General features: G+C 41.4%; 1 protein-coding gene and 1 pseudogene across 1 annotated transcript; both read left to right on the forward strand.

Annotated features, from left to right (window-relative positions):
* Positions 1 to 23,683, forward strand: part of LOC134365906 (myb/SANT-like DNA-binding domain-containing protein 3) — a 67,780-nt pseudogene that overhangs the window by 1,546 nt on the left and 42,551 nt on the right.
* On the forward strand, positions 17,602 to 20,089 carry LOC134366115 (uncharacterized). The gene is made up of 5 exons (XM_063082536.1): positions 17,602 to 17,639; positions 17,832 to 18,166; positions 18,399 to 18,471; positions 19,279 to 19,399; positions 19,892 to 20,089. The coding sequence occupies exons 1-5, from the start codon at positions 17,602 to 17,604 to the stop codon at positions 20,003 to 20,005; spliced, it is 681 nt and encodes a 226-aa protein (XP_062938606.1). The 3' UTR covers positions 20,006 to 20,089.

Below are 23,683 nucleotides of genomic sequence, written 5' to 3' on the forward strand. Positions count from 1 at the left end.
GGGGAAAAGGTATAGAAAGAGGAGCTGGGGACTTCACACTGTGCCATCTGCAGAATATCTAAAAGACTGAGCTATCAAGTTCTCAGCTATCAGGCACCCTTTCCTCTCCTGATTTGTAAAGATTTCTTACTTAGGTGTTGTGGAAGGCCAGCGGCTGGACTCAGGCTCACCTTTATCCTGAGTGAGCAGGAACGGCTTCTTGGAGAGGGGTGTTTTGTTTTGTTTTGCTTTTAACAGGTCTTGAAGGAGATGGTATTTGGGTGCATAGTGATGGTGAAGGTATGGAACACCACGCATAGTGGAAAGAGCAGTTGCTTTGGAGAGAGAGACAGTTTTGGGTTCAGCTTCTAGCTCTGCCATTTCTTGCCTTTGCAATTTTTTAGTGAGGATAAAATAATGTTTTTTTCAAATGCCTGGCAGGGAGCTTAACAAGCAGTAGTATCATTTTCCCTATCCATGATCTCATTCATTCAATAAATGTCTGCTGAGCACAATCATGTGCTGAGTCATATGCTACAAGCAAGGGATACAGAGATGAGTCAGAAATTATGTATTCCCTTTGGAACTCCCAGTCCAGTGAGGGAGATGGACACAAAGAGAAAATTACAGAAATTATGGGATGTGTTTGAGTACAGTCATATACAACTGGCAGCGAGCTGATAGAAGAGTAATCAACTCATTCTGGATAGGGAACTCTAGGGAACTCGGGGCCAACCTAGGATCAAACAAGTGAGTATGAGACCTTATGACCGAGGATTTGAATGCTCCATTACCTCCTAGCTTTTATCTTTACCCTTGCCTTGTCTTCGCCCTGATAGTCTCCCTCTTTAAAAAAAATCTAGTTGCAGTATGTGTGTAATTAAGTTGCTTCAAACTCATTTTAGAAGGAAGCTGTTATAAACAAAATAAACATAACAGCCTGGGCCTCAATTGAGGAAAGCTTCACAAAAATGACATGAGAATAGGGACTTGAAGGATGAAAGTGGGCCCTTGGTGGACCTTGAGGTAAAGGATTCCAGCCAGAGGAAGCCCCATGTGTACAAAGGCATGAGAGCACAGCAGGTTCAGGAGCATGAAGGTGAGTTTGGTCTGGTTGGGTTGAAAAATACATGGAGAAGTTAGGGTTTGGGGAGAGGCGATGCAGTAATCAGGTCTAAATGCCCTGAATGCCATGTGAGGAGTTTTGACTTTATCGCTTAGGCAGTAGGAGAGATGTCAGAGATTTACAGGCAGGGCAACAGCATGATCATTGCGTTTCAGATAGATCCCTCTGATGGCTGTGTGGAAGAGGGGCTGGAAGTTTGGGAGACCATTTTAGACATTAGGGCCCACAGGCATGGGCAGTAAGAACGGGAGAGGAAGGAACAGATGTTGACGTAAAACGTATGCAGGTCTTAATCAGTTTTCTGCTTGGAGAAGCCAAGTTGATGTGGCTGAAATAATCAGAAATCAGGAGATTTGGAGGTGGAGGAATAATTAGTTTGTTTTTGCCCATGGAGAATTGGAGACTTCTGAGTTGTCCGTAACGGACAGCTACATAGATGTGGCTGGTAGACAACTGGAAATGTGTTTGATGCTAGGGAGAGGGGATGGAGCCTGGAGAGAGGTTCCCCCCACACTCTCACTTTCTTTTGAACACTTACTGAGAATCTACTGTGTGCTAAAGATACAAATCATTAGATGGGGGAGACCCCCTAGGATATGGATAGATCTCAGTGCAGAGTAATTCTCAGAGTGCTGCAGTAAGAGATAAATACTGGGTACCGCTGGCCTAAAGAAGATTTAAGAGCCTATGCTTGTAGCTGAAGTAGTGGGAGTGGAGGAGAGTGTACTCAGTAGACAAGAAGCAGGCTGGAGTGGGAACACCTACAGAAGTGGACTTTTTGTATTTCAAAAGTGCTTTCTGTGGAGGATACTTTAATACTGATTCCAAGGGCACTTGAGGGAAGTTGTGGAGCAGGGGATGGTTTAGGATGGAGCTGTTGGGGAGGAAGGGGCCAGGACTTTTAAGAACCCTTATCTGGTTTATAGAGGAGAGTGGGAGAATGGGGGTGGGAGGAGCCCTAGCCTTAAACACAAGGGTGGTTCTGTACACAGTCACACTCAGACACAGATGGTGAAAATAAACACTTCCAAGTTACATGGCTGCCTGGAGTAGCTGGGGAAGGGGAAGCATAGAGAATACACTAGAGGAAGCAAGTTTGGTGCTAGGTTCCAGTCTTAAGACTGGAAAGTCCTCTGAAAGGAAAGGAAAGGAGGTTCAGAGGCAGAGAGGGCAAAGGTAAGTAGCCATCCTAGGCAGACAGGCAGGTCTGATTACTCTTACCTCTGGATAAAATGAAAGTATGAAGGCATATTAGTTGTAGTCAGGGTCCTAAAAAAATTGGTGTTTCTACCTCCTTTTGGACGGTAGTGGTATTTACAAGGAGAAGCTAGGAAATGATTCTTTCATGATAAATAGTAGAACATCTAGCAATAATTAGTAAAAAATGCAAATGCAAGCAGGTTGGTTTCAACATACGAGTATGTTCTACAAGTATTTATTGAGAGCCTACTGTGTACCAGGCACTCTTCAAGAAGCTGTATTGAACAGGAGGAGATCAGGTCACCTGCTTTAGCCATTTCACCTGGAACTACTTAACCTACACAGTTAAACCTGTGTATGGGCCTTAAAGAGAATAGCAAGATTGTCTGAAGTGTTGAGATCATTCTGTTGCAACATTCTCTTTCATTGGCCAGTAGCTCCACTAGCCTCATAAATAATCAGAAAACATGATCTATGTGTCTTTGGCAGTGAACTGTGGAAATTAGGATGCAGAAAAGCCATTTTAACAGTAGTGCAAACATGGATGGGACTTTAGAGAACACCCACTTTAGCTTTGCAATTTAGAGATGAGGAACAGACAGGGAGGAAAGAGGACTTGCCCAAAGTCACAAAATGGATGACAGAGTTGAGAGCAGTGCCTTTGAGTTTTCAGATGGTACAGTGGGGAAGGCTTGAGGGTATCTAGCAAAAAGGGTATCTTAATGGTGAGGGGGTTCCAGAAGAGGAGATGTGGGGAGAAGGGTTACAAACAAATGATGAAACTTTGATTTTAGACTCACTTCTGTTACTTGGGCTCCAGAAACCCCCCTATTTTGCTCTGAACCTGTGTTTCCTCATCTATAAAGTGAGAGGATTGGTCTGAGGTCCTTTTTTAGTGTAAAGGAAAGGTTATTTTTGAGATACTGAATCAGGAGACAGGTGACAGACCAGACTAGGAAATAGGGTTTATCTCTTTAGCACAAAGTGATCACCCATAACTTGCCAGGTCTCTGTTGAGGGGATGGATGCCACATTTCCTTCAACTCTCCCACCACTTCTCTATGCGTTCTTGAAGTCCTCCCCAGTTGTGGCCTTGCTTTGTTCTAAAGCCAATTCCGATTCCAGTCCATTCTAGCAGGAATTAAGATTCCTGTTCTAGATCCCCCAATCCTGGTATAATGTCCCTGGGCACATCTCTATATGTGTTGGGTTATGTCTTCAGGGGACTGTGATCTTCTCCATCTTAAGGAACACCATTCACTCTGATGCCTGCACAGAGTAGGTGCTTGGTTAATCCTCATGTATCCTCATTACCTCTGCTTTCTCTCGGTCCCCTTCCCTAGTGTGGACACACGTACACATCCTGGTCATTTCTTCCCTTGACACGGTCTTTGATGTGTACCTCCTCCTTTCTATTAATGTTGTTCCCACTCACAGTCCAGGTCCTTTCTTATCAATTATTTATCTGAATGATCTCCTTCAAATCTCTCTGTTCATATCCTATACATTCTTAAAGATCTAGCTGAAATATCCTCTCATTCATGAAGAATGAAAATTAATCTCTTCCATCCACTGAACACTCAGGGCACTTTGTCCTCTGTTATGGTGTCTGTTTCATTGTGCCTCTTGTTTTAGTTGTCAGTTTATGCATGTCAGTGCTCTTACCAGGCTATGGGGTTCAGCTTGTCTGTGTATCTCCCACATATTCTAGAACAGCACTGAGCCTTTGGCAGGAGTTCATTACATATTTGTTGAGTTCTGTATATATTAAATAAAAAGCCAGTAAGTATTTGAGTATATATATATAGACTGCTGTTCTACGTTTGGAAGCAGTTTAATACGGGTGTAAAGGGTAGAAAGAACTAAAATTTACTGAAGATTTAGTTTATGCTTCTTTATTCACATTGCAGGGCTGTTGTACAAAGGGAATTAGGTGGGAGTGGGTGTTAACCCCACTTTATAGATGAAGCATTAGAGGTTAATTCACTGGCCCAAAATCATACACCCAGGAAAGTACTAAAGTCATGATTTGAGCCCAGGTTTTCTGCATCCAATGTCTTGGTTCGTTTCACTTCACTTCAAGAGTAGCAGGTCATTAATATCCAGACATCTGTCCGAGTTTTCAACACCACAGCTCTTCAGTCATGGTTCCCATTCTGAGTATTAACTTCAGAGAGAATTCCCTTTTCCACAAGGGCAGTAGAAGTAAAATCTGGCCAAGTTTCTCTAGTCTTTACTCAAATTTTATGACTTAGTTTCACCCCTGGTGGACTTAAAAATCATTAGATAGTATATTGGTTTTCTCAGGCTGCCATAACAAAATACCACAGATTGAGCGGCTTAACAGAAATTTATTTCTCATAGTTCTAGAGGCTGACAAGTCCAAAATCAAGGTGTAGACAAGGTAGGTTTCATTCTGAAGCCTCTTTTCTTACCTTGGAATTAGCTGCCATCTTGCTGTGTACTCACATGACCTCTTGTGCTCCTGGGGAGGGGGACAGTTGGGGGAAAGCAGCCAGCTCTCTGGTGTTTCTTCTTATAAGGGCACTGTTGGGCTCTTTTACCTGCCTGTAATCCTGCACCGACTACTACAATTATGGAGCTAGGGCTGGGTCTGGAGCTCACAGACCCCTCAAGCCCATTGTCCAGATGGGGTCACAAACCCTTCACATGCCAGGCTGGGTCCCCAGACCCCTCACATGCAGGTCTATGAGCTAAGTAACTGGCAAAAAGGTCCCTGGAACCGTAGGTTTGAGAGCATGGCCTTGTGAGGCAGAAGCCCTAGGCAGTCAATGCCAGTGAAAACTGTGGCACCATGCATGTGCACTAACCCCCACCACACAACTTATTTACAAAGAATGTGCCACACCACCCCCAACCAGACCTAAGGTGAGGGGGCATGATTAAATTATTCTATTTTCCCAGCAGGCACTAATCCCATTGGACCAGGGTCCCATATGACCTCATTTAATCTTAATTACTTCCTTGGATGCTCAAAGCCCAAATACAACCCTACTGGGGTTTTGGCATATGAATTTTGGGAGGACACCAATGTTCAATCCATAGCAGATGAATTTTTATTTTAAGGTGGATATTAAATGTACTTACTGTAGCTGTCTGGTGGTTTAGGCAATGATAGTGTTTTGGGAATTGTGCTGATCTGCTGATCATTTCCTCTTTGTTCTTTTGTGGTGTTGGAATTGTGCTGTTTTATTTAGTCTCACCTATGGGTCTTTTCCTAGCCCAAGGAGAACTTTTATTGAATTTGGATTTTGGTATTTGTTTGACCATTACTTAATGCAGCTTTTAGTGTACCGACTGTTTTGTACGATATCTGTACATGGAGGCAGTTTTACATGTATCTCAAAATGTATGCATTCATTAAATGTTTACTGAGGGCTCACTATGTGAGAGGGTCACTGGGCTGCTTGTTGGATTGCAAGCATGCATAAGATCAGTAGGGCATGGGTCTAGCAGAACAGCTCACACTGAAGGTGATCACTACTGAGCAGTTTGGGGCAGGGAAAGTCAGCCCATCCCTAACAAAAGCTGATGCAGCAGGGAAGGCCTGTTGTCATCTATAGTCAATTATGACTTTGCTGTGTAGTTGTAAGCTAGAGAGAATGTACTTTCTAGCCTTGAAGTTTCTATTAATAAGCCTTGCTCGGAAGATCTCTTACTTTGGGAAGCTTTTGTTTACTTAGGACTGTCAGTCAGGTGCTCAAGCAGAATGTCACGGTTCCCTGAGGCATGGACCATTTTAAAGCTTCATATGATCTCAACAGTTACTTTCCAGACATACATTCTTACCAGATTAACAGGAGGAATTATTTCAGAGCTCTAGTTCGAGTGAGAGAGGTAGACATTGTTGGAGGGGGATTGGGGTCGGGGGAGCCTCTGGGTCCCAAGTTTGAGAGAAAGAGGGAAGGAGGGAGGAGGTGATGGATTCAGGGGAATGGGAGGGGCAGCCATCAGTTGGAGATGGACAAAGCAGGCCCGGCTCTACCTAAGTTCCCCTAACCTAGGACCTTTCCTTGGTGACAATTAGATTGCTAATTGATGTAATTAGAGCATCAGAGTAGAGCCTGTCACTAGGTCTTAGAGAAGGGAGCTGAGCAGACAAGAGCATGGGCATTGGAGCCAGATGTGTGTTTTAATGTTGGTTCTGTTACTATTTGTGTGACCATGGCAAGTTACAAGTTTCTGAGCCTTAGTTTTCTTATTTGGGAAATAAGAATGATAATTGGTTAACAGAGATAAACAGCCTACTTCATAAAGCTGTTGCGAATCCATAGGGAACCTTTGGGGTATATTGACTTTTATCAGAAACCCTTTATATCTCTGAAGAATGCAACTACAAGGCCCAAGGAGGTCTGCTGTTCTACAAAATTAAGCAAAGGAAATTGGTAACTCTGGATTTACTTAGCTAGTGATTAAATAACAGTTTAGTTAATAGGCTATTAATGGTCCCCAGATGTTAGTAATTCTGAGTATTTGCTTTTAAGAGCAGTTGTATCATTTCTCCCGATATTTTAGTATGTTTTGTTTTTTTAACAGAAAATATTGAAGTGTAACAGATGATGCTCTCGGGCTATTTTTTGAGAGGATTAAATGATATAGTACATATTAAGCATCTGGTATAGTGTCTAACCCACAGTAAGGACTCAATAAAAGTTACCTGCTGCTCTATTATTGCTATTATTTCTTTGAGACTCAACTGGCCACGCTTAGGGCAAGGTTCTTTGTGAAATTTATACTCCCCATAAGTCCACCACCACCTGGTGGCAGCTAGAAGTACTGCACATTGTGAGGAAGAACTGTTAAATTGCTTGGAAGTAACTCTATGTAATTTCAGTCCCACTAAGTATCACAGGGACTTCGTTCAGTCAGAGTGTGGCTCATTTGCCTGAGAGCTGGAATTCATGTCATTAAACAATGAAGTTACATTTTTCATTTCCATGATGGCATAGAATAAAAAATGTTAACAGCAAGAGTAAGTGAACATGCTCATGTGCTATTAATAGAAATGTAAGTTGGCACACTATTTTACAAGGACAAGTTAGTGATGTAACAGAAGTCTTAAGTGTTTTCATCTTTTGTGGCAACCATTTATTTTCTAGGACCTTCTCTTGAAGAAATAATCAAGATAGAAAAAAAGATTTATTTAGAAAGTATATGTTGTGTATATATGCACATATATACACACATAAAAATGTATATATAAAGTAGCATTACATACAATAGAATGAAATAGGGAGTAGTCCCCTTTTTCATTTGTGATTCTTAAAGAGTGGAGACGTGGGGAAAGTAGGCATATTGACATCTCTTGGGGCAGAGGAGCTGGGGTGGGAGAATTGGATCAGAATATGCTCTTGGAGCTTTGTAGTTTAAGAACATTCAGTGTACATATTGATATCTTAATAAAAACTGCAGAAAGTAAAGTTGGACATAGACATCTTAGCAAATAGAGATAATGCAGAAGAGATACATTGTACAGGGTGTGTGTTAATAAATTTTGCTTTGGGGAACATTGATTTATAGGGAATAGAAGTATTGATGAAAGTGAAAGATTAATTTTGGACCTTTAAGGAAGAAGGGGTCTGGATTGGGTATCATTGTAGGGATATTAGAGCTACATGATCAAAGCACAGGCCTGGGATTTAGGCATCCCCAAAGATAAATGTCCTCTCATCTAGCTTTGCTCATGATCTGAGGGCTAGACCACCTTTAACATGTGTCTAAATCTCTCAATCTCTGATACCTGATGTGCCCAGTATGAATGTGAAGTAGTGTCCCTAGCATGTGGAGACACCATTCACACTAGTACTTCATTCTAACCTTAACTTTTGGGATGAGATAGTGGGAAACCCTGATCAGGTTCTATGACCCTCATGTGAAGCCCACACTCCTTGACCTCAATTTCAAGGCTCTCTGATCAGGCCCAGTCCCTTCCAGCCTCAGTCTAACAGATTTCAGCCATTCACAGTACAATAATCCTTCCCCAGGCATAGTGTGTGAATAGCTGGTTTATAATAGTGTGATTTTAAATTAATATGCCATTGGGGCTGGCCGGTTAGCTTAGTTCGTTAGAATGCAGACTTATAACACCAAGGTCACAGGTTCAGATCCCTGTACCAGCCAGCTGCAAAAAATAAATAAATAAAATAAAATAAATTAGTGTACCATAAATTTGAAAGCCACAGCCTTTCTCCCCCTAACTTTTTATTGTGGAAATTTGCTAACATACACAAAGATAGAGAAAATAGCTAAATGAATCTGTGTGTACCCATTGCCCTTGATATTCAAATGTCCCATTTTTGGCTGGTGGTCCCTAATTCTTTTGATAGGGGTTGGTCAGTTTTAAATGGAGTATGTCATCAGGATCGTGATACTTGCCTGTTACTCTGAAAAATCAGAGGCTTGGAGAACATAAAGAACTGGGCATGTGCTGGCCCTTTTCAACAAGAGGATCCTGTAATTTATTGCTGCAGTCAGTGTTGCTTAGCTACATTTTCCCCATATATTTGAGAGATTAATTTTATAAGAAGCTTCCTGTGATTAAAATATGTGGGGTCCCAAAACGCACATAGGTTTCGTATACTTCAGTGGAACAGACATCTCCATTAAGCACCTGTTGTGTGAAAGATACTGACTGAGCACTGTGGAGGATGGCAAGGTGACTTAAGGGAGTTGTGGTTGAATAATTTGGAGTCACCAATTATTGGATGAGAGCCCAAGAGATAACTGTGGAATGATACTAAAAATACCACACTATGAGGGCAGTCCAGGTTCTGGATTTTCCAAGTTGCCATCTTTGTGATCTTGAGCATTCCATTTTATCTTTCTAGCCCTGTGTTAGTCGGTTTTTGTGTTGCTCTAAAAGAGTACCTGAAATTGGTAATTTATAAAGAGAAGAGGTTTATTTGGCTCGTGATTCTGGGACAGCTGCATCTGGCATGGGTCTCAGGCTGCTTCTACTCATGGTGAAAAATGGCAGGCAGCTGGTGGGTACAATATCACATGGCAAGAGGAAGCAAGAGAGAGGGAGGGGAGGTGCCAGGCTCTTTTTAACCGCTAGCTATTGTAGGAACCAATAGAGTGAGAACTCACTCACTACACCCCAACCCCAAGGGAAGGCATTAATCTATTCATGAGGTATCTGCCCCTCCATGACCCCAACAGCTCCCAACAGTGCCATAGTAGAGATCAGATTTTGATATGAGCTTTTGGGGGTCAACATATCCAAACTCTATCAAGCCCTTAGTTTCCTCAATTGTAATGAGGGGTATTGGACTCAATGTCTAAGCACCCAGGCCCTTTCACTTCTGAAATTATATACACAGGATTGTGTACTTTTAAAAGTGACCCTCAGCCTTGAGGAATTACAAACTCCAATCCCTCATTTTAAAGATGAAGCAACTAACTAATGTTACTCCAGGAGCATAACCTATCCAAGGTCACAGACGGTGATGGAAATGTTGGATGTGGAGTAATTTCTTGATGATCCTGAGATCTTGATAACGTTTCCATCATCTGTTATATTTGATTTCACAGTGGCTTCTCTGGTGAAACAAAAGTTTGAGAAAGCTGTGTAGTTCCAAATCTGGCTAACGTGATGATTTTGGGGAATAATCAGTTCTCTAATGTTAAAGCAGAAATAAATTAAGAAATTAGAGTTCCACATAGATGTTCAACTTTTCTTTTCTGGCTGTTAGATGAGAGTACTTCAGAAAGTTCATGGAAAGATTTGTATTATCTTTCATTTCTATTTTCCACAAACTTTGAAGTACTCTCGTATACCAGATATTCACAGTATGGCCAAGAAAAAGGACCTCCTGGGAAATATACTTTGAAGTAAAACTCCATTCCTGGCAAATTTCTGAATATTTTCCTGAGACTATCATAATTCCTCACTAATGGAAAAGAACCATAGTGTATTTCAGACAAGGGAGTCAAGTCAAGGATTAAGTTTAAGTGATCTGCCACCATTTGTATTGCTGGAGTTGGTAATTATTGTTTCAAACTTCCTTTTATAGGATAGCTAACGGCCAGGAGAAATATAGTGGAAAATGCAAAACAACGAAATTATAAAACCTGCCAAATACTTCTCAGAATTGGAAAAGAGCATCTTGCTTGCTTTAGTAGAAAAGTACAAATATGTGCTGGAATGTAAGAAAAGCGATGCGCGAACTATTGCCCTTTAAGCAACGTACCTGGCAAGCACTAGCCCACGAATACAACTCTCAGCCCAGCGTATCACTGCGGGATTTCAAGCAGCTGAAGAAGTGCTGGGAGAGCATCAAGGCTCGGACTAAAAAAATTATGGCCCATGAAAGGAGAGAGAAAGTGAAACGGAGTGTCAGCCCGCTTCTGAGTACCCACGTCTTAGGAAAGGAGAAGATTGCCAACGTGCTGCCCGACCAGCTCTACTTCCTGCAGAGTCCCCCGGAGGAAGAGCCTGAATACCACCCTGATGCTGCAGCCCAAGGTATTGTTCCTGATGCCAGTTTGCATGCTGTTATTGGGTACCTGCTTGACATTCTATTTTAAAATCCTTCATTTTGAGGGAATTTCTAAAAAATAAACTTTCACATCAAACGTGATTTTTCCAATTCAAAATCTTGGGATTATACAGGACATTCAAGTCACGCAGCAGTACTTAAATACTTGTTTATATTCTTGTGCTATCTCCTCTTAGAGACTTTACTATTACTTAAGCATAAGAAAAAGAGGGGCTTCATTAGTCAAGTTGTTATTAATGAGGTGCTTCAGTTGCTTATCTCAACCTATCTCAAATATATTAAAGAGAATTTGATGAGGATTTATATTCATTCACTCAATCTTACTCCTTTCAAAAAATGGAGGCCTACTTTTGGGGGACCTACCAGGAGTCTTCAAAAAGTTCATGGAAGGATTTGCATTATATCTTTTAGTTCAATTTTTCACAAACTTTTTGGAGTACCCTCATGTTACATGCAAAGTACTGGCATTAAGTCAATTAAAAGGCCATATTAAAAGAGTGAACTATTTCAAACTAAGAAAAAGCATAGAGATTAATACAGCAAACACTCATTTTGCATTCACTCATAATTATGATATTATGATCCGCAGTTTTGGTTTGTGGCACTTTGGGATCTTGAGAAATTCTGGAAAAAATTAATTTTAATTTTAATATACTTCTGTTGAAAAGAGAAAAATATGTCATATGTAATTCTTAGCAAAGGGAAAGACTGTCATATAATCAAGGATGCAATGACAGTGTGTCATAGCTTGAAATGTTGGAATTAAAGGTCTATTGAAATATCTCCAGGCAAGGGGAGGGTGGAAATGCGTATAGATAAATTTTCAAAAATTCCTGCCTCTTTTAAGATGGGAAGTGACTGGTTTATGTAAAAGTTCATTGCAGTTTGCAGAAAACACATCTTGAAGCAATGGAAGATTCCTGGGGAGGGCAGAGGTTGCTCTTATACAGTGCTTCAAGGACCCAGCAAGCATTTGCCCAGGAGAATCTGGTTCTTGGCTTGCAGGATGATAAATTCCCTTTTCAGTGTCTGCAGAGTAGACTGAGCTCTGAGGGACTGGCTCCTGTTAATTAAAAGTCAGAAGAAACTGTCTAAAACCAAGAATGTTATCTGTGTAGGGTGCAAAAGTTAATTACCAAGTGAACCAAGTACATGTTTTTGATTAGTGCCTTTTTTCCCCCTGTAGGCAGATGATTCTGGGAAGCTAAATTATGATCAGAAGTTTGCTTGCTGATCGTTTGACTAAGGTTAAGTCCAGGGAGCCAGTTGGGTAACCATAGTGGTTAATGTTGTGAACCATATGCATCTCTTTCCACTGTAGGAGCTTTTCGTCTGGGCTTTGATTCTTGAGTTCCCAAGCCAAGCTACCTCCTAGTAGACCGTGTTTATATGGGCACTACCAACTCTTTTACCCCTTCTCCTGCTGCTTCTGTTGTACATGGACCCCACTGCTAATTTAGTGTCCTTGCTTTGGAGATGCTTATAGCTTCAGCCAGTTGCTCCCCATTTTGCTGGCCTCTGAGCCATTCAGTTTCTGTGAAGCAGCGAAAGGAGTGGTGCTGGGGGAGGGAGGGAGGTGCATCCGCAGGGCTACTCTTCACATTACTATGCTCCCTGGGAGATGTTGCTGAGGAAGATGCTGCTGTGAACTGCTTTCAGTTCATTTTACAAATCTGTGATCTGGATTATTGTGTATTGATTTCATAGGGTTTGTCTTAGGGGACATTCTTATTTCCCCATTTTCAAGTTCTGAGGTAGGATTTAGAAAGTTCATCCCACAAATTTTTTTCTCTTTCTTTTTGGAAGAAATGATATAATTCATTTACTCATAAGCACAATTTATAAATTTCCAGCAAGAAGGGAATGAGTATGGATTCTCAGTGTCTTTCTGTAGTGACATTTAGGAGAGACTCACTTGTAAAAGATTTAATTTAAATTAGATGTTTGTACATATATGACATGTGAGACTCCTCTTTTTGCTGGTGATTATTACAGTACAGCCAAATGCTGCCTGCTCCTCTTTGCGGGTCAAATTTAGAGGGCAGTGGAGAACCTTGGTACTTCATCAGTTGGGAAGTGTGTCCAAAGTTAATGCTAGTAGTTAATACTACTAATACTAGTAGTTAAGGTACTGGAGCTATTCTACACATAAAAACAGCTTTGAGGTTATCTCACTTGTTTTGTATCTCAATTTACTTTCAAGAAAGGAAAAAAAGACTGGATTGTCAATCATCCCTTCTTGGACTTGGTGGGAAAAAGATAGAAAATCTCCTATAGGGTCCTGACCCTCATTACATCATGTGAATTTTGACATATGGACTCTGTGTGTGTGTATGTGTATTTTACCTTTTTATCTCTAACATTGCACTGTCCAATACAATAACCACAAGCCACATGAGGCTAATAAGCACTTGAAATGTAGATAGACCAAATTGAGATGTGGGGTAATTGTATACACCACATTTTGAAGACTTAGTACCAAAAAAAATGTAAAATATCTCATTTATAATTTTTATATTGATTACATGTTTAAATGGTAATATCTTAGATATATTGGATTAAAAATATTATTAAAATTAATTTTCCCTATTTTTTAATGTAGCTATGAGAACATTTTAAATTACTTACGTAGCTTGTATTATATTTCTATCAGACAGCACTTTTCTAACATCTTACAGGGTGCCTTTTACAGAATTAGGTGCTCAGGGCTGGCTGGTTAGCTTGGTTGGTCAGAGTGTCACCTTATAACACCAGGGTCCAGAATTCAGATCCCTGTCCAGCCAGCGCCCCCAACCAAAAAAAAGAATTAGGTGCTCAGAGATTTGTTGCAATTTATTATAAGAATGTTAAACAGGATGGAGCTAGTAGTATTCCACTAGAGGCCTCCCTCCAGCTACTTTTTAGTGTGTGACGGTTTTGACTATGTCACCTTGATCATTGTCCCCTGGATATTCTTAGCTTTGCCAATAACTTTCTTAAAATGTACATTTGTATTTGAACAGAATAGTCTTAAAATTTAAGTATAACGGGCCGAGCCTGTGGCACACTTGGTAGAGTGCTGCGCTGGGAGCGCGGCGACGCTCCTGCCGCGGGTTCGGATCCCATATAGGAATGGCCAGTGCGCTCACTGGCTGAGTGCTGGTCACGAAAAAGACAAAAAAAAAAAAAATTAAATATAACACTTAGGAATATATTTGCAAAAAACAGCAGTATTGGGGCTGGCTGTTTAGCTCAGTCGGTTAGAGTGCGGTGTTGTAACACTAGGGTCAAGGGTTCAGATCCCCATACTGACCAGCCACCACACACACACACACACACACACACACACACACACACACACACATACACACACACACCAGCCAAACCAGTATTTCCCCCTTAAATATATTAAAACAATTTACACCTTGCACATTTTATGATCTGTGATAATTTGGCTTTGGCATTTATCTTCCATTATCTTTGGGGAACAGGTGTGCAGAACAAGCTGTGGGAGCCAACACAATTTGCTAGGAAGGGTTGAATGACTGAAGGGCAAATACATTTAAGAAAACTAAGCTTTTGAGTAGCACTCAAATGAGAATTTATATTTAGTTTCATATGCTATTATTTCTGTGCTATAAAACTATAATGAATAATGAGAGCATTTCTTAATAAATGCCCTTATTATCACTGTTTAATCCAATCCTATTCTTTTGGGGTGGAAGCTCAGGTAGAGAGAGCAGAGTTGTATTTCCAGATATGGCATAGCAGCGTGTGAAAAGCCCCCTTTTGTGTTAGTGATGTGTTTGTTCCCTTTTTATCCCCATTTCCAACTCTCATTCTCTTTCCTGCACCTGAATCATTCTAAAATGCATGTGTATTCTCTAACATGTGTTTCGTGTGCATATATTTTTAATTTACATAGATTAAAAAGTGTGCTGTAGATACCATTTACTTTTGTTTTTTTCACTTAGAATAATGTTTTAAAGATCAATTCCCATTGCATTGGGTAAATCTAATTTGTTTCTTTTATTTAATGCATTATATTCTGTAGTAAGCACCCACACATCTTATTTATCCATTTTTCCATTCAGTACTAAAATACTATGTTCTGTTGGAAGAGCTGGGGTTTGGTCTGTACACAATTTACTTCCAATCCTTTTACTGCCATAGCAGGCTTTTCCCGCTGGTACTAAACTTATTCAAATTGCCCAAATGGAAGAATACTCCCTTGGCTGTGTTCTCTTGTCCCTGGGAAACCATTAGGTATTCCTGCCCTTTTTGCATAAGATTGAGTTTTCTACTTGGGGTGGCTTTGTTTTACCTGGGAGAGAGATTACATGGTGTGTATTTGCAGCAGGTTGCCATTCCCAGGCTAGTCTTTTTCCAATTAAGAGAAGATTCTCCCCATCTGAACACTAGCTTCTATTCATTGGAGCTAATATTTGTGTGAAAGTTAACTAACTACTCCATCGGATTTCTCTAGTATAAGCCCCATCAGAGTCTTAGGAGGCCTGGCTTTTTGTTTTTAAGTTTGTATGTTAGCACACATTTAAACTGAAAAAAAAAAAGTTTTAAAGCAGAATAATTTCTCTGCTCCCAGACATGAACATACTATACTGTCTTAATGTTCAAGTTCTAGAAATTTGGGCCGAGCCCGTGGCGCACTCGGGAGAGTGCGGCGCTGGGAGCGCAGCGACGCTCCCGGCGCGGGTTCGGATCCTATATAGGAATGGCCGGTGCACTCACTGGCTGAGTGCAGGTCACGAAAAAGACAAAAAAAAAAAAAAAAAAAAATACAAGTTCTAGAAATTTGAAGATCTAAGTACAGACTATGCACCCATATTATTATTTTTTTTTTCATATTCTTAGTAATAGATGGTTTGCAGTGGATATAATTTGGAGGCTATGTTTTAAGATATATAAGTGATCAGCTAAGCAAGTGGAGTATTGGGAGGCTGGGTACTGAAGTGGTTGAGTTTGGATTAGAATTCTGGTTCTTTGAACTAGCCAAAGGTTGTATTTGGTTTTCTATAATAACAGCTGCCTCAGAGGGTTGTTGTAAAGATTAGACGAAGCAGTGTTGTAAAGCACTAGTACCTGGTTAGCTGCTCAGAAAATGGTAGCTCCTGTCATCATTATGCATCATCATCATCATCACCCAAGTCTCTAAAGCCTAGACTTGTTGAGATAAAAGCGAGTATTTAGAAATTGGGAGAACAGCAGCATTTTGAGGGGATGAATTTAAAGACTCTCAGAGGATTATCCAGAACTATGCCCAGAATGAAATCAAAGGGAAAAGAGACCTGAGGTACCAAAAAATGTCTGTGTGTCTCCAGTCTTCAAAGAAAATATTTTCAGATCCAAAACTAGAAAGGACATGGGTGAAGTAATGCTCTTTGCAGTTGAGGCTCACATCTGAGGGTCCCTATCCTCAGTGTTAACCCTTTCCCATTCCTCTGTCCTGTGCCTCGGTTACCCACTCAAAACAGTGTTCCTTCTCCAAGGGCGGGCTGTGTTAGGAGGGGTGTGACCCATTGCAGTCAGTTCATCTGACACACACTCCCGGAACTGGACCATTCTCTGTGCTGGAATCTACATAAGGATGAAGGACAGGCCATCTCTGTCTTCAGAGTACTCAGAGATTTGAAGGGGAGGTAGTGAAACTGCCAGTTCTAACAAGTTCTCAGCCAGAGGTGGGCCCAGGAGGCAGTGGGGGAATGAAGGAAGGACATCAATTGAGGCCAGAGCTGTCAGAGTTGGGAAGGATTCCTAGAGAGACATTCTCTTTATTGTTGATGGCACAGAAGTACTCTTTTTTTAACCTTCTCTTCTTCTTTTTTTTTTTAACACACTAATGTCACCTTTATTTTGTTGTGATTATTTACATATTACCATATCCTAGATTAGAAACCCACTTATGGCCATTTCCCATGGGAAAGAATATCCTGAGCTCCCGACAGGAAGGCAGGGGCTGGTCTTTCCTGGCTTCCTGCTGGTCCTTGCCCTGCAGTCAGGGTTTGAAGTCTGAGGTGGGGAGACAAACAATGGCAGAGCAACGTGTGGGGCTGGGGGGCAAGGAAGGAAAAAGTGGCTAGCAGTTTAAACACATCCTATGTCTCAGCAACTGTGGTAGCTGTACACAAACATCATCTTCTTAAATTTCTCTTCTTGGCTATGAGGTAGGTGTCATTTCCATTTCACAGATGAGGAAATAATCTCAAAGAGGTTAGAGACCTTGCCCAAGGTCATCAATTCATTCCTTTCAGGAGCAAGTCTTTGAAGGCAAAGATCCACTCTAAGGGGCCTTGGGTGGAGTTTGGTGGAAGCAAAGGGGCTGGAGGATGTGGTGGTGAAGGTGGTGGGAGGGCAATCCCCTGGCTTCTCCCAAGGGCACTGCCCAATCACAGACTGAAGTTGAGGGGACAGAGGGCACGGAAGGGCAGGTCCTATGGCCATGTCCGCTTGGGCAGCAGAAGTACCTTAAGCCCCTGTATGAGTTGAGTTTTCAGTAAATGTGGTGCCTCACCAAGAGGGCAGGAGAACTCACAGAGGATGAGGTGTAATGTGTGATCACCATTATGCAAAGTCCACGCCAGTACAAGATCCCAGACTGGGTCTTCAACAGACAGAAGGATATAAAGGACGGAAAATATAGCCAGGTCCCGGCCAATGGGCTGGACAATAAGCTCCATGAAGATCTGCAGTGACTGAAGAAGATTCAGGCCCAGAGAGGGCTGCACCACTTCTGGGGCCTTCGTGTCCAAGGCCAGCACACCAAGACCACAGGGCGTCATGGCAGTACCCTGGGTGTGTCCAAGAAGAAATAATCTGTAGGCCTTGTCTGTTAATAAAGAGTTTCTATACGTGTCTCCCCCATAAAAATATACATTCCCCTGGGTCAGAATGATCCAATAAATATCCGGCACAGGCCGTCCACGAACACGCGCGGGTCCAGGTGACAGGCGATGGTGGCGCTGGGCAGGTCCTGCAGGTCCACCTCCTCCGTCTCACAGTCGATGAAGCTCCAATCGCCGCTGCTCTCGTCCGCCTCGGCCCCCGGAGAGGGGCGCGAAGGGGCGCGAAGGGCCGCAGCGTCACCCCGGGCCGCGCTCGCGCCTCGGCCGCCTCCGCAGCTGCCCCGAGCCGGGCCCGGCCTCACGGTCCTCCATCCCCGCGCTCGTGCCCGCGCGCCCCTGTGCGCCTCCGCAGACTGCGCTGGGCTCGCGCGCCCAAGCCTGGCGCTCCCCGTCCGCGCCGCTGCCGCCGGCTCCGCGGTTAACCCGCTCCTGCTCGCACGGCTGCCGGCGGCGGACGGTCACCACGGCTCCCGGAGACGCTTTAACCTTCTCTTCTAAAAGTAAGATTTTTACCTTCTCTTTAATCTTAATCAGGGACTACTTATGGTTGTTACCTTACCCTTGGAGTGAAATAATCTAAACAGTTAAACCATTTTCCTTTTATTAACACAGTATTAGGAATTAGGTTTCCCCCAGTAGCCATTAACATTCCCAGTATCCCACCTTCCAGAATAATGGAGTGGATGATATAATGCAATCAACTGTGTTAATAAATTGATATTTTTCTCCAAGGAAATGGTTCTCATCGTTTGAAATGTAAAGCTTCTCAAGAAAGCCTTAGAGTCACAGCAAGAAGACTCCATGGGTTAGTGAAGTTCATGGTTTCCTTATTGAAACTCCCCAATTGCCCCAATGTTATTACCCTATAAAAATATCAGTGCAAACGTGGCATCCTTTTGCATTCATATGCTCTTTTCCTTTTGTATTCAAGCGTTCAGCCGATAATTATTTACTAGGGATCCACTGCGTACCAAGCAAAGTAACTAGTACCCAAAGATAAAAGAAATAAGGTACAGTGCCAAAGTAATACTAGTGAGTGTTATAACAGAAGAGTCCATACAGGAAAAGGAGAGGGCTGAGGTTTCACAGAGCAAGTGGCATTGGTCCTGAACAAGTAGGAGTTAGGGGAGAGGTTGAAAAAGGGAGCCTGGAGTGAGTGGGAGGACAAATAGTGAGCCCAACTTCACACTGAGGGAACAGGGAGACACAGAATTATGAAGAAAAGCATGACCTTTTAAAGAATGTGAGTAGTTTGTGGGAGGATTGAAAGGTGTACAGGGTATTTTGAAGAGTAAGTCAAGAAAGACAAAGGAAGGTTGGAACCAGGTTTGAGGTTACTTAGGGTGGATTGAGAACAGAGCCAAAGATGGGAACCCGGGGGGCCTATGACAGGGTAACTAACAGGTGGGTGGGGCAGGAGCCTCACTATTTCAAGGAGACCTGAGAAGCTGCACCCAGAAAGGAAGGAGGCTATGGAAAAACTTAGGAAAGCGACGGTTCAGAAGCTAATGGAGGAAAGAAATTTAAAGGATTGTGAAGTGCCAGGGAGAGGTTAAATAAGGGGGACATTGAAAAGTGTCCTTGGGATCTGAATATTGCCCCCAAATGGCAGTGCTGGAGGTAACATCCAGATGCACGAGATTGAGCCAGATGCACCAGATGCTGTGAGGACTTCAAGCCAGAGAGTGTGGACTCATCTATCAAGGAAGAAAATTTATAAGTGGCCATCCAGGGTAAGGGCTAACACCTGTAACCAGGAAATAGCAAGGGTGCTCTTGGGGAGATTGAACACATGTTTGTGGCTGAGTGAGAAACACGCAAAGGTGATCAGACTGATAGAGAACTTAATCTGAAGACCCTGACTGTTGGCCTTGTACTGTATTCTTATGCTCATGAGCTTTGTGCACATTTCAGTTTAGAATTTATACCAACAGTGAGGTCTCTGATTCTTATCAAGTGCAGTCTCTGACCGCTGTTCCCATAGCTCACAGTTCTAGAAATGACATAATGAAACCCTTTATCATTATTGCTTAAGGGAAAATTGCATTTGATTTATGGGTTTTTAAAAAGTCGGGTGAGGCAAGAGTACCTGTAGACATGAAGGCCAAAGCAGATACTATTTTAGATACATCCTGTAATGAGGGACCCTGTCATTTGAAGTAGGATTGAATTTTTTCTCTGCCTGTAAAGTCTTTGAACATATGTTTTCTGCTACTGTTTTTCAGAATCATTTGCTGTTTCAAATAGAGAACTGTGCGATGATGAGAAAGAGTTCATACATTTTCCAGTATGTGAGGGGACCTCTCAACCTGAACCCTCATGTTCAGCTGTCAGAATAACAGCCAGTGAAAACTACAGGAGCAAAACCTCTCAGGAAGGTGCTTTTAAAAAGATGCATGAGGAAGAACACCATCAACAATGTCCATCTTACAACTGCAACTGATACAAATGAATGAGGTGCATGTGGTGACTCGTAAAATAAGAATTTATAACTATTTCCCTAATTAGCTATGTATTTTTTTCACAAATCTGCTCACGATAGTTTGCCAAACACTTCAGGGAGAGGAGTTATTTGCCTTTCAAAGCAGTTAGGTAATATGGCAATGACTAGAAAATGGATTACTGTAAATCAGCTTACTTTTTCAAGTAAAATTAACTTTATCTAGATTAAGAAGTCATTCAGTACTTGCCTCTTTACCTCACCTATCTCTCCAGTAGACAGTTAGTCGGCAGGGACTGTGTCACCAAGACCTAACACAAAAGCCTATTATTGAATTATTAAGTATTATGAAATATTGGGGGTTTAATCAATGTTCACTGAAGAAAAGAATAAGCAAGTTTATCTATCCAGGTAATTTGAAACTACTCAGAAAATCTCTGCATTTCTCCTCCTGTACTTGAGGTATTCAGGGGAAAGATTACAGAGGACTAACTAAGAAACATATCTAATCTCTAGAGGAAGACCTTGCTTAAGGCTCTAGATGAGGAGAGTTTGGGGTCAGTGCCGGTGGTTTGGGGAAGATTTGTCCTGTATCCTGAGGATGAAAAAGGCTCTCAGGCCTTGACTATGAAGACCCAGATGCACAGATGAGTATTTTCACTTGGCCATGGGCATGATTACTTATATTTTCCAAATTCCAAATTTAGGACTTATAACCTGAAAAGGAATTTTTCCCTTGATATGTGGATTTATTTATATTAACATTTGTAATAATATAAGACTTATGTGTATCTATTTGTAGGTTGTTTATTCATTACAAGACATAAAAAATATGGTTGGAAAATTTTCTTTACTCTATTGTGAGTCTACTTGCATTTTTAAAAAAGGTTATGTTATAGAAATTTTCTCATACAAAAACAGAGTGAATCCCTATATTCCTGTTCTCCAGTTTCAACAGTTATTAGCTCATGAACAATCTTATTTTTTCTCTAAGCTACTGTTAAGGACTGAATATTTGTGTTTTCCCTCCCCCCAAATTCATATGTTGAAGCCCTAATCCCCAATGTGGTGGTATTAGGAGGTGGGGCCTTTGGGAGGTAATTAGGTTCAGATGAGGTCTTGACGGTGGGACCTTCATGATGGGATCACAGTGTTCTTATAATGAGAGAAGAGACTAGAACTCTCTCTCTCTCTCTCTCTCTCTCTCTCTCTCAACCAGGGGAGGATACAGCAAGAAGGTGGCTGTCTGTAAACAGAAAGTGGGCCCTCACCAGACACTGAATATGCCAGTACTTGGATCTTGAACTTCCCAGCCTCCAGAATTGTGAGAAATAAATGTTTCTTGTTTAAGGCACCCAGTCTATGGAATTTTGTTATAGCAGCCTGAACTAAGACACCCACCCATTCCAACTTCTCCTCAGGGATATTCGAAGCAAATCCCAAACCATCATTTCATATCATCATTTCATCCATAAGTATTTCAGCATGTATCTCTAAAAGAAAGAAAGGAACTCTTTTAAAAAAATAATTATAATGCCTTTATCATTATCCATGATTCCTTAATATTGTCAAATATCCAGTGTTCATACTTCCCTTACTGCCACATATATACATACACATAATCATATATATATGATTATATGCAAGTATATGAATGTATTCATATATACACATATATATGTACTGACAAAGACTCTCTCCATTGACCAGAATGTTAGTCAGACTCCTGAGACTTCTCTGTCTAGGCCCAGGCTTCCATCTCTGTCCCAGTAGAATCCAGTTTTAGCAAGAATCCTGTTAAGTCAGTTTAGTGAAAATCCCCCACTCTTAGTATCTGTTCATCCTTGATATCTTATTACCCTGGCTTGCCTTCAGCAATGATTCTAGAAAGTCTGTTTAGTCCCAAATCCCTTATCCTTGGTGTTTCCTCTTAGTAATTTTCTATCCGCTGACCCCCACGCTGCTCCTTGGTTATAAATCTGCACATGTCCTTGTTGGAATCAGGGTTGAGTCCAATCCCTCCCCCCTATGCAAGACCCTTTTGTAGTGGTCCTATTGCCACAGCCATCCCTTGAATCAAGTCTGCCTTACCACCTTTAACAAGTATCATGAGTAATGTTTTCCTTATATATATGTATTATATGCTTGTATATACATTCGTTCCTCAGCATCTGTGCGGGATTGGTTCTAGGACCTCTCTCAGATACCAAAACTTGCTGATGCTCAAGTCCCTTATATAAAATAGCATATTGTTTAAGATCATTCTTAATGTCATTCCTTTGCTTCCTTCTCATTCCTGCTTAACCTTCTTAGAGCAAATGTAAAGGGAATATAGGTTTCAGGGAGTTAGTGACTTATTATGCACGTGGCATCAGTGGTCTGAGCACTAAAATCACAAGGCCCCTGACCTCATAAGACACAAGACACCTGGTGAATGATATTATTACCTTGTTTCTCTTAAGACACCTCCTTGTAAAAATGTTAGTAAAAGGGACTTTGCTATACAGACATTGTCTGACTCAGAGAGAGAGAGCTCACATCTGCTGACCTCCGATTCTTCACTGCATCCAGCATTCTTGTCTGTAAATCATGTTGATTAATAAATATCTTTGCATATCTCCAAATGGACCGGCCTGCCTCTTTTTTTACTCTCAGTGTACCTTTTCAATTTGGAGGGCATTATACTTTAATACCCTCATCAAGCAAATGTGTTTGTATTTCATGGTTTATATTAAGTGTTAATGGTAACAAGTGAATTAGGAATGTATCTACTATAAATACAGGAAGGAAATTCAAGGCTCGTTATTTTATTTTATAGAATACATGAATGTAAGAAAAAGCAACTGCTCATATATGAGAAAATAAAAAATTAATCTGCACAATTTCAAAACCATGAAGAACTATTAAACTCCTTGGTAAGCGTCATGTTTATCTTTTGTTTTGAGGAACTAATGGTAATCATAGAGAAAGTGTACGTGTGCATGTGTAATTTATGTTCTAAAACTTTTGAAGTAATGTTTTAAAGAAGTAAATTTTTCTGACTATAAATATAATATGCTAGTTGCAAAATGCTGCTCTAAGGGATAGTATTTTAGAAATAATGCTTCAGGCCGTGCAATTGCCATTTTGTAATTTGAAAGTTTTCTTTAGTTGACTATAATACGGGAGGTTGTCTTATTTCTTTCCCTGAAAATCTAGGGGTTTTGAACTCTGGGTTCAGAATCTAGTGTTACAGTTCACTAGATATGTATGTCCTTGTGCCTTAGTTTCCTCAGGGCTGATATTCAACTGGGAGGCACTAGGACAGCCATTTCAGTAGCTTAAAGCTGGCCTCTGTGCAGATTGTTGTAGGGCTGTACCAGCTGTTAAACCTTTGAGTCCCATCATTGGGTTATGGATATCAACCTGGTAGTGGGAGCTTCTGAGTCATTGTGAGTTCAAGGATACCTATCTGAATCCCAATAGTGCCGTTTATTCACTCTCCAGCTGCAGAAATTGTCAATTTTTTCCTGCCTAGTAGAATTAGTGAGATGGGTAAAATGACACCCAGGTGAGAGAAAACATTTGCAGAGACTAT

Source organism: Cynocephalus volans, chromosome 17 (genome assembly GCF_027409185.1).
Source record: "Cynocephalus volans isolate mCynVol1 chromosome 17, mCynVol1.pri, whole genome shotgun sequence".
In the NCBI taxonomy this organism is placed as follows: domain Eukaryota; kingdom Metazoa; phylum Chordata; class Mammalia; order Dermoptera; family Cynocephalidae; genus Cynocephalus; species Cynocephalus volans.

Bases quoted from the DNA above. Each gene is read 5' to 3' on its own strand.
- LOC134366115 (XM_063082536.1), top strand. From the start codon at position 17,602: ATGGCAGTACCCTGGGTGTGTCCAAGAAGAAATAATCT. The intron at 17,640-17,831 runs GTAGGCCTTGTC...CAGTCGATGAAG, and splicing joins TGTCCAAGAAGAAATAATCT to CTCCAATCGCCGCTGCTCTC. The intron at 18,472-19,278 runs GTTAGTGAAGTT...CCCAAATGGCAG, and splicing joins ACAGCAAGAAGACTCCATGG to TGCTGGAGGTAACATCCAGA.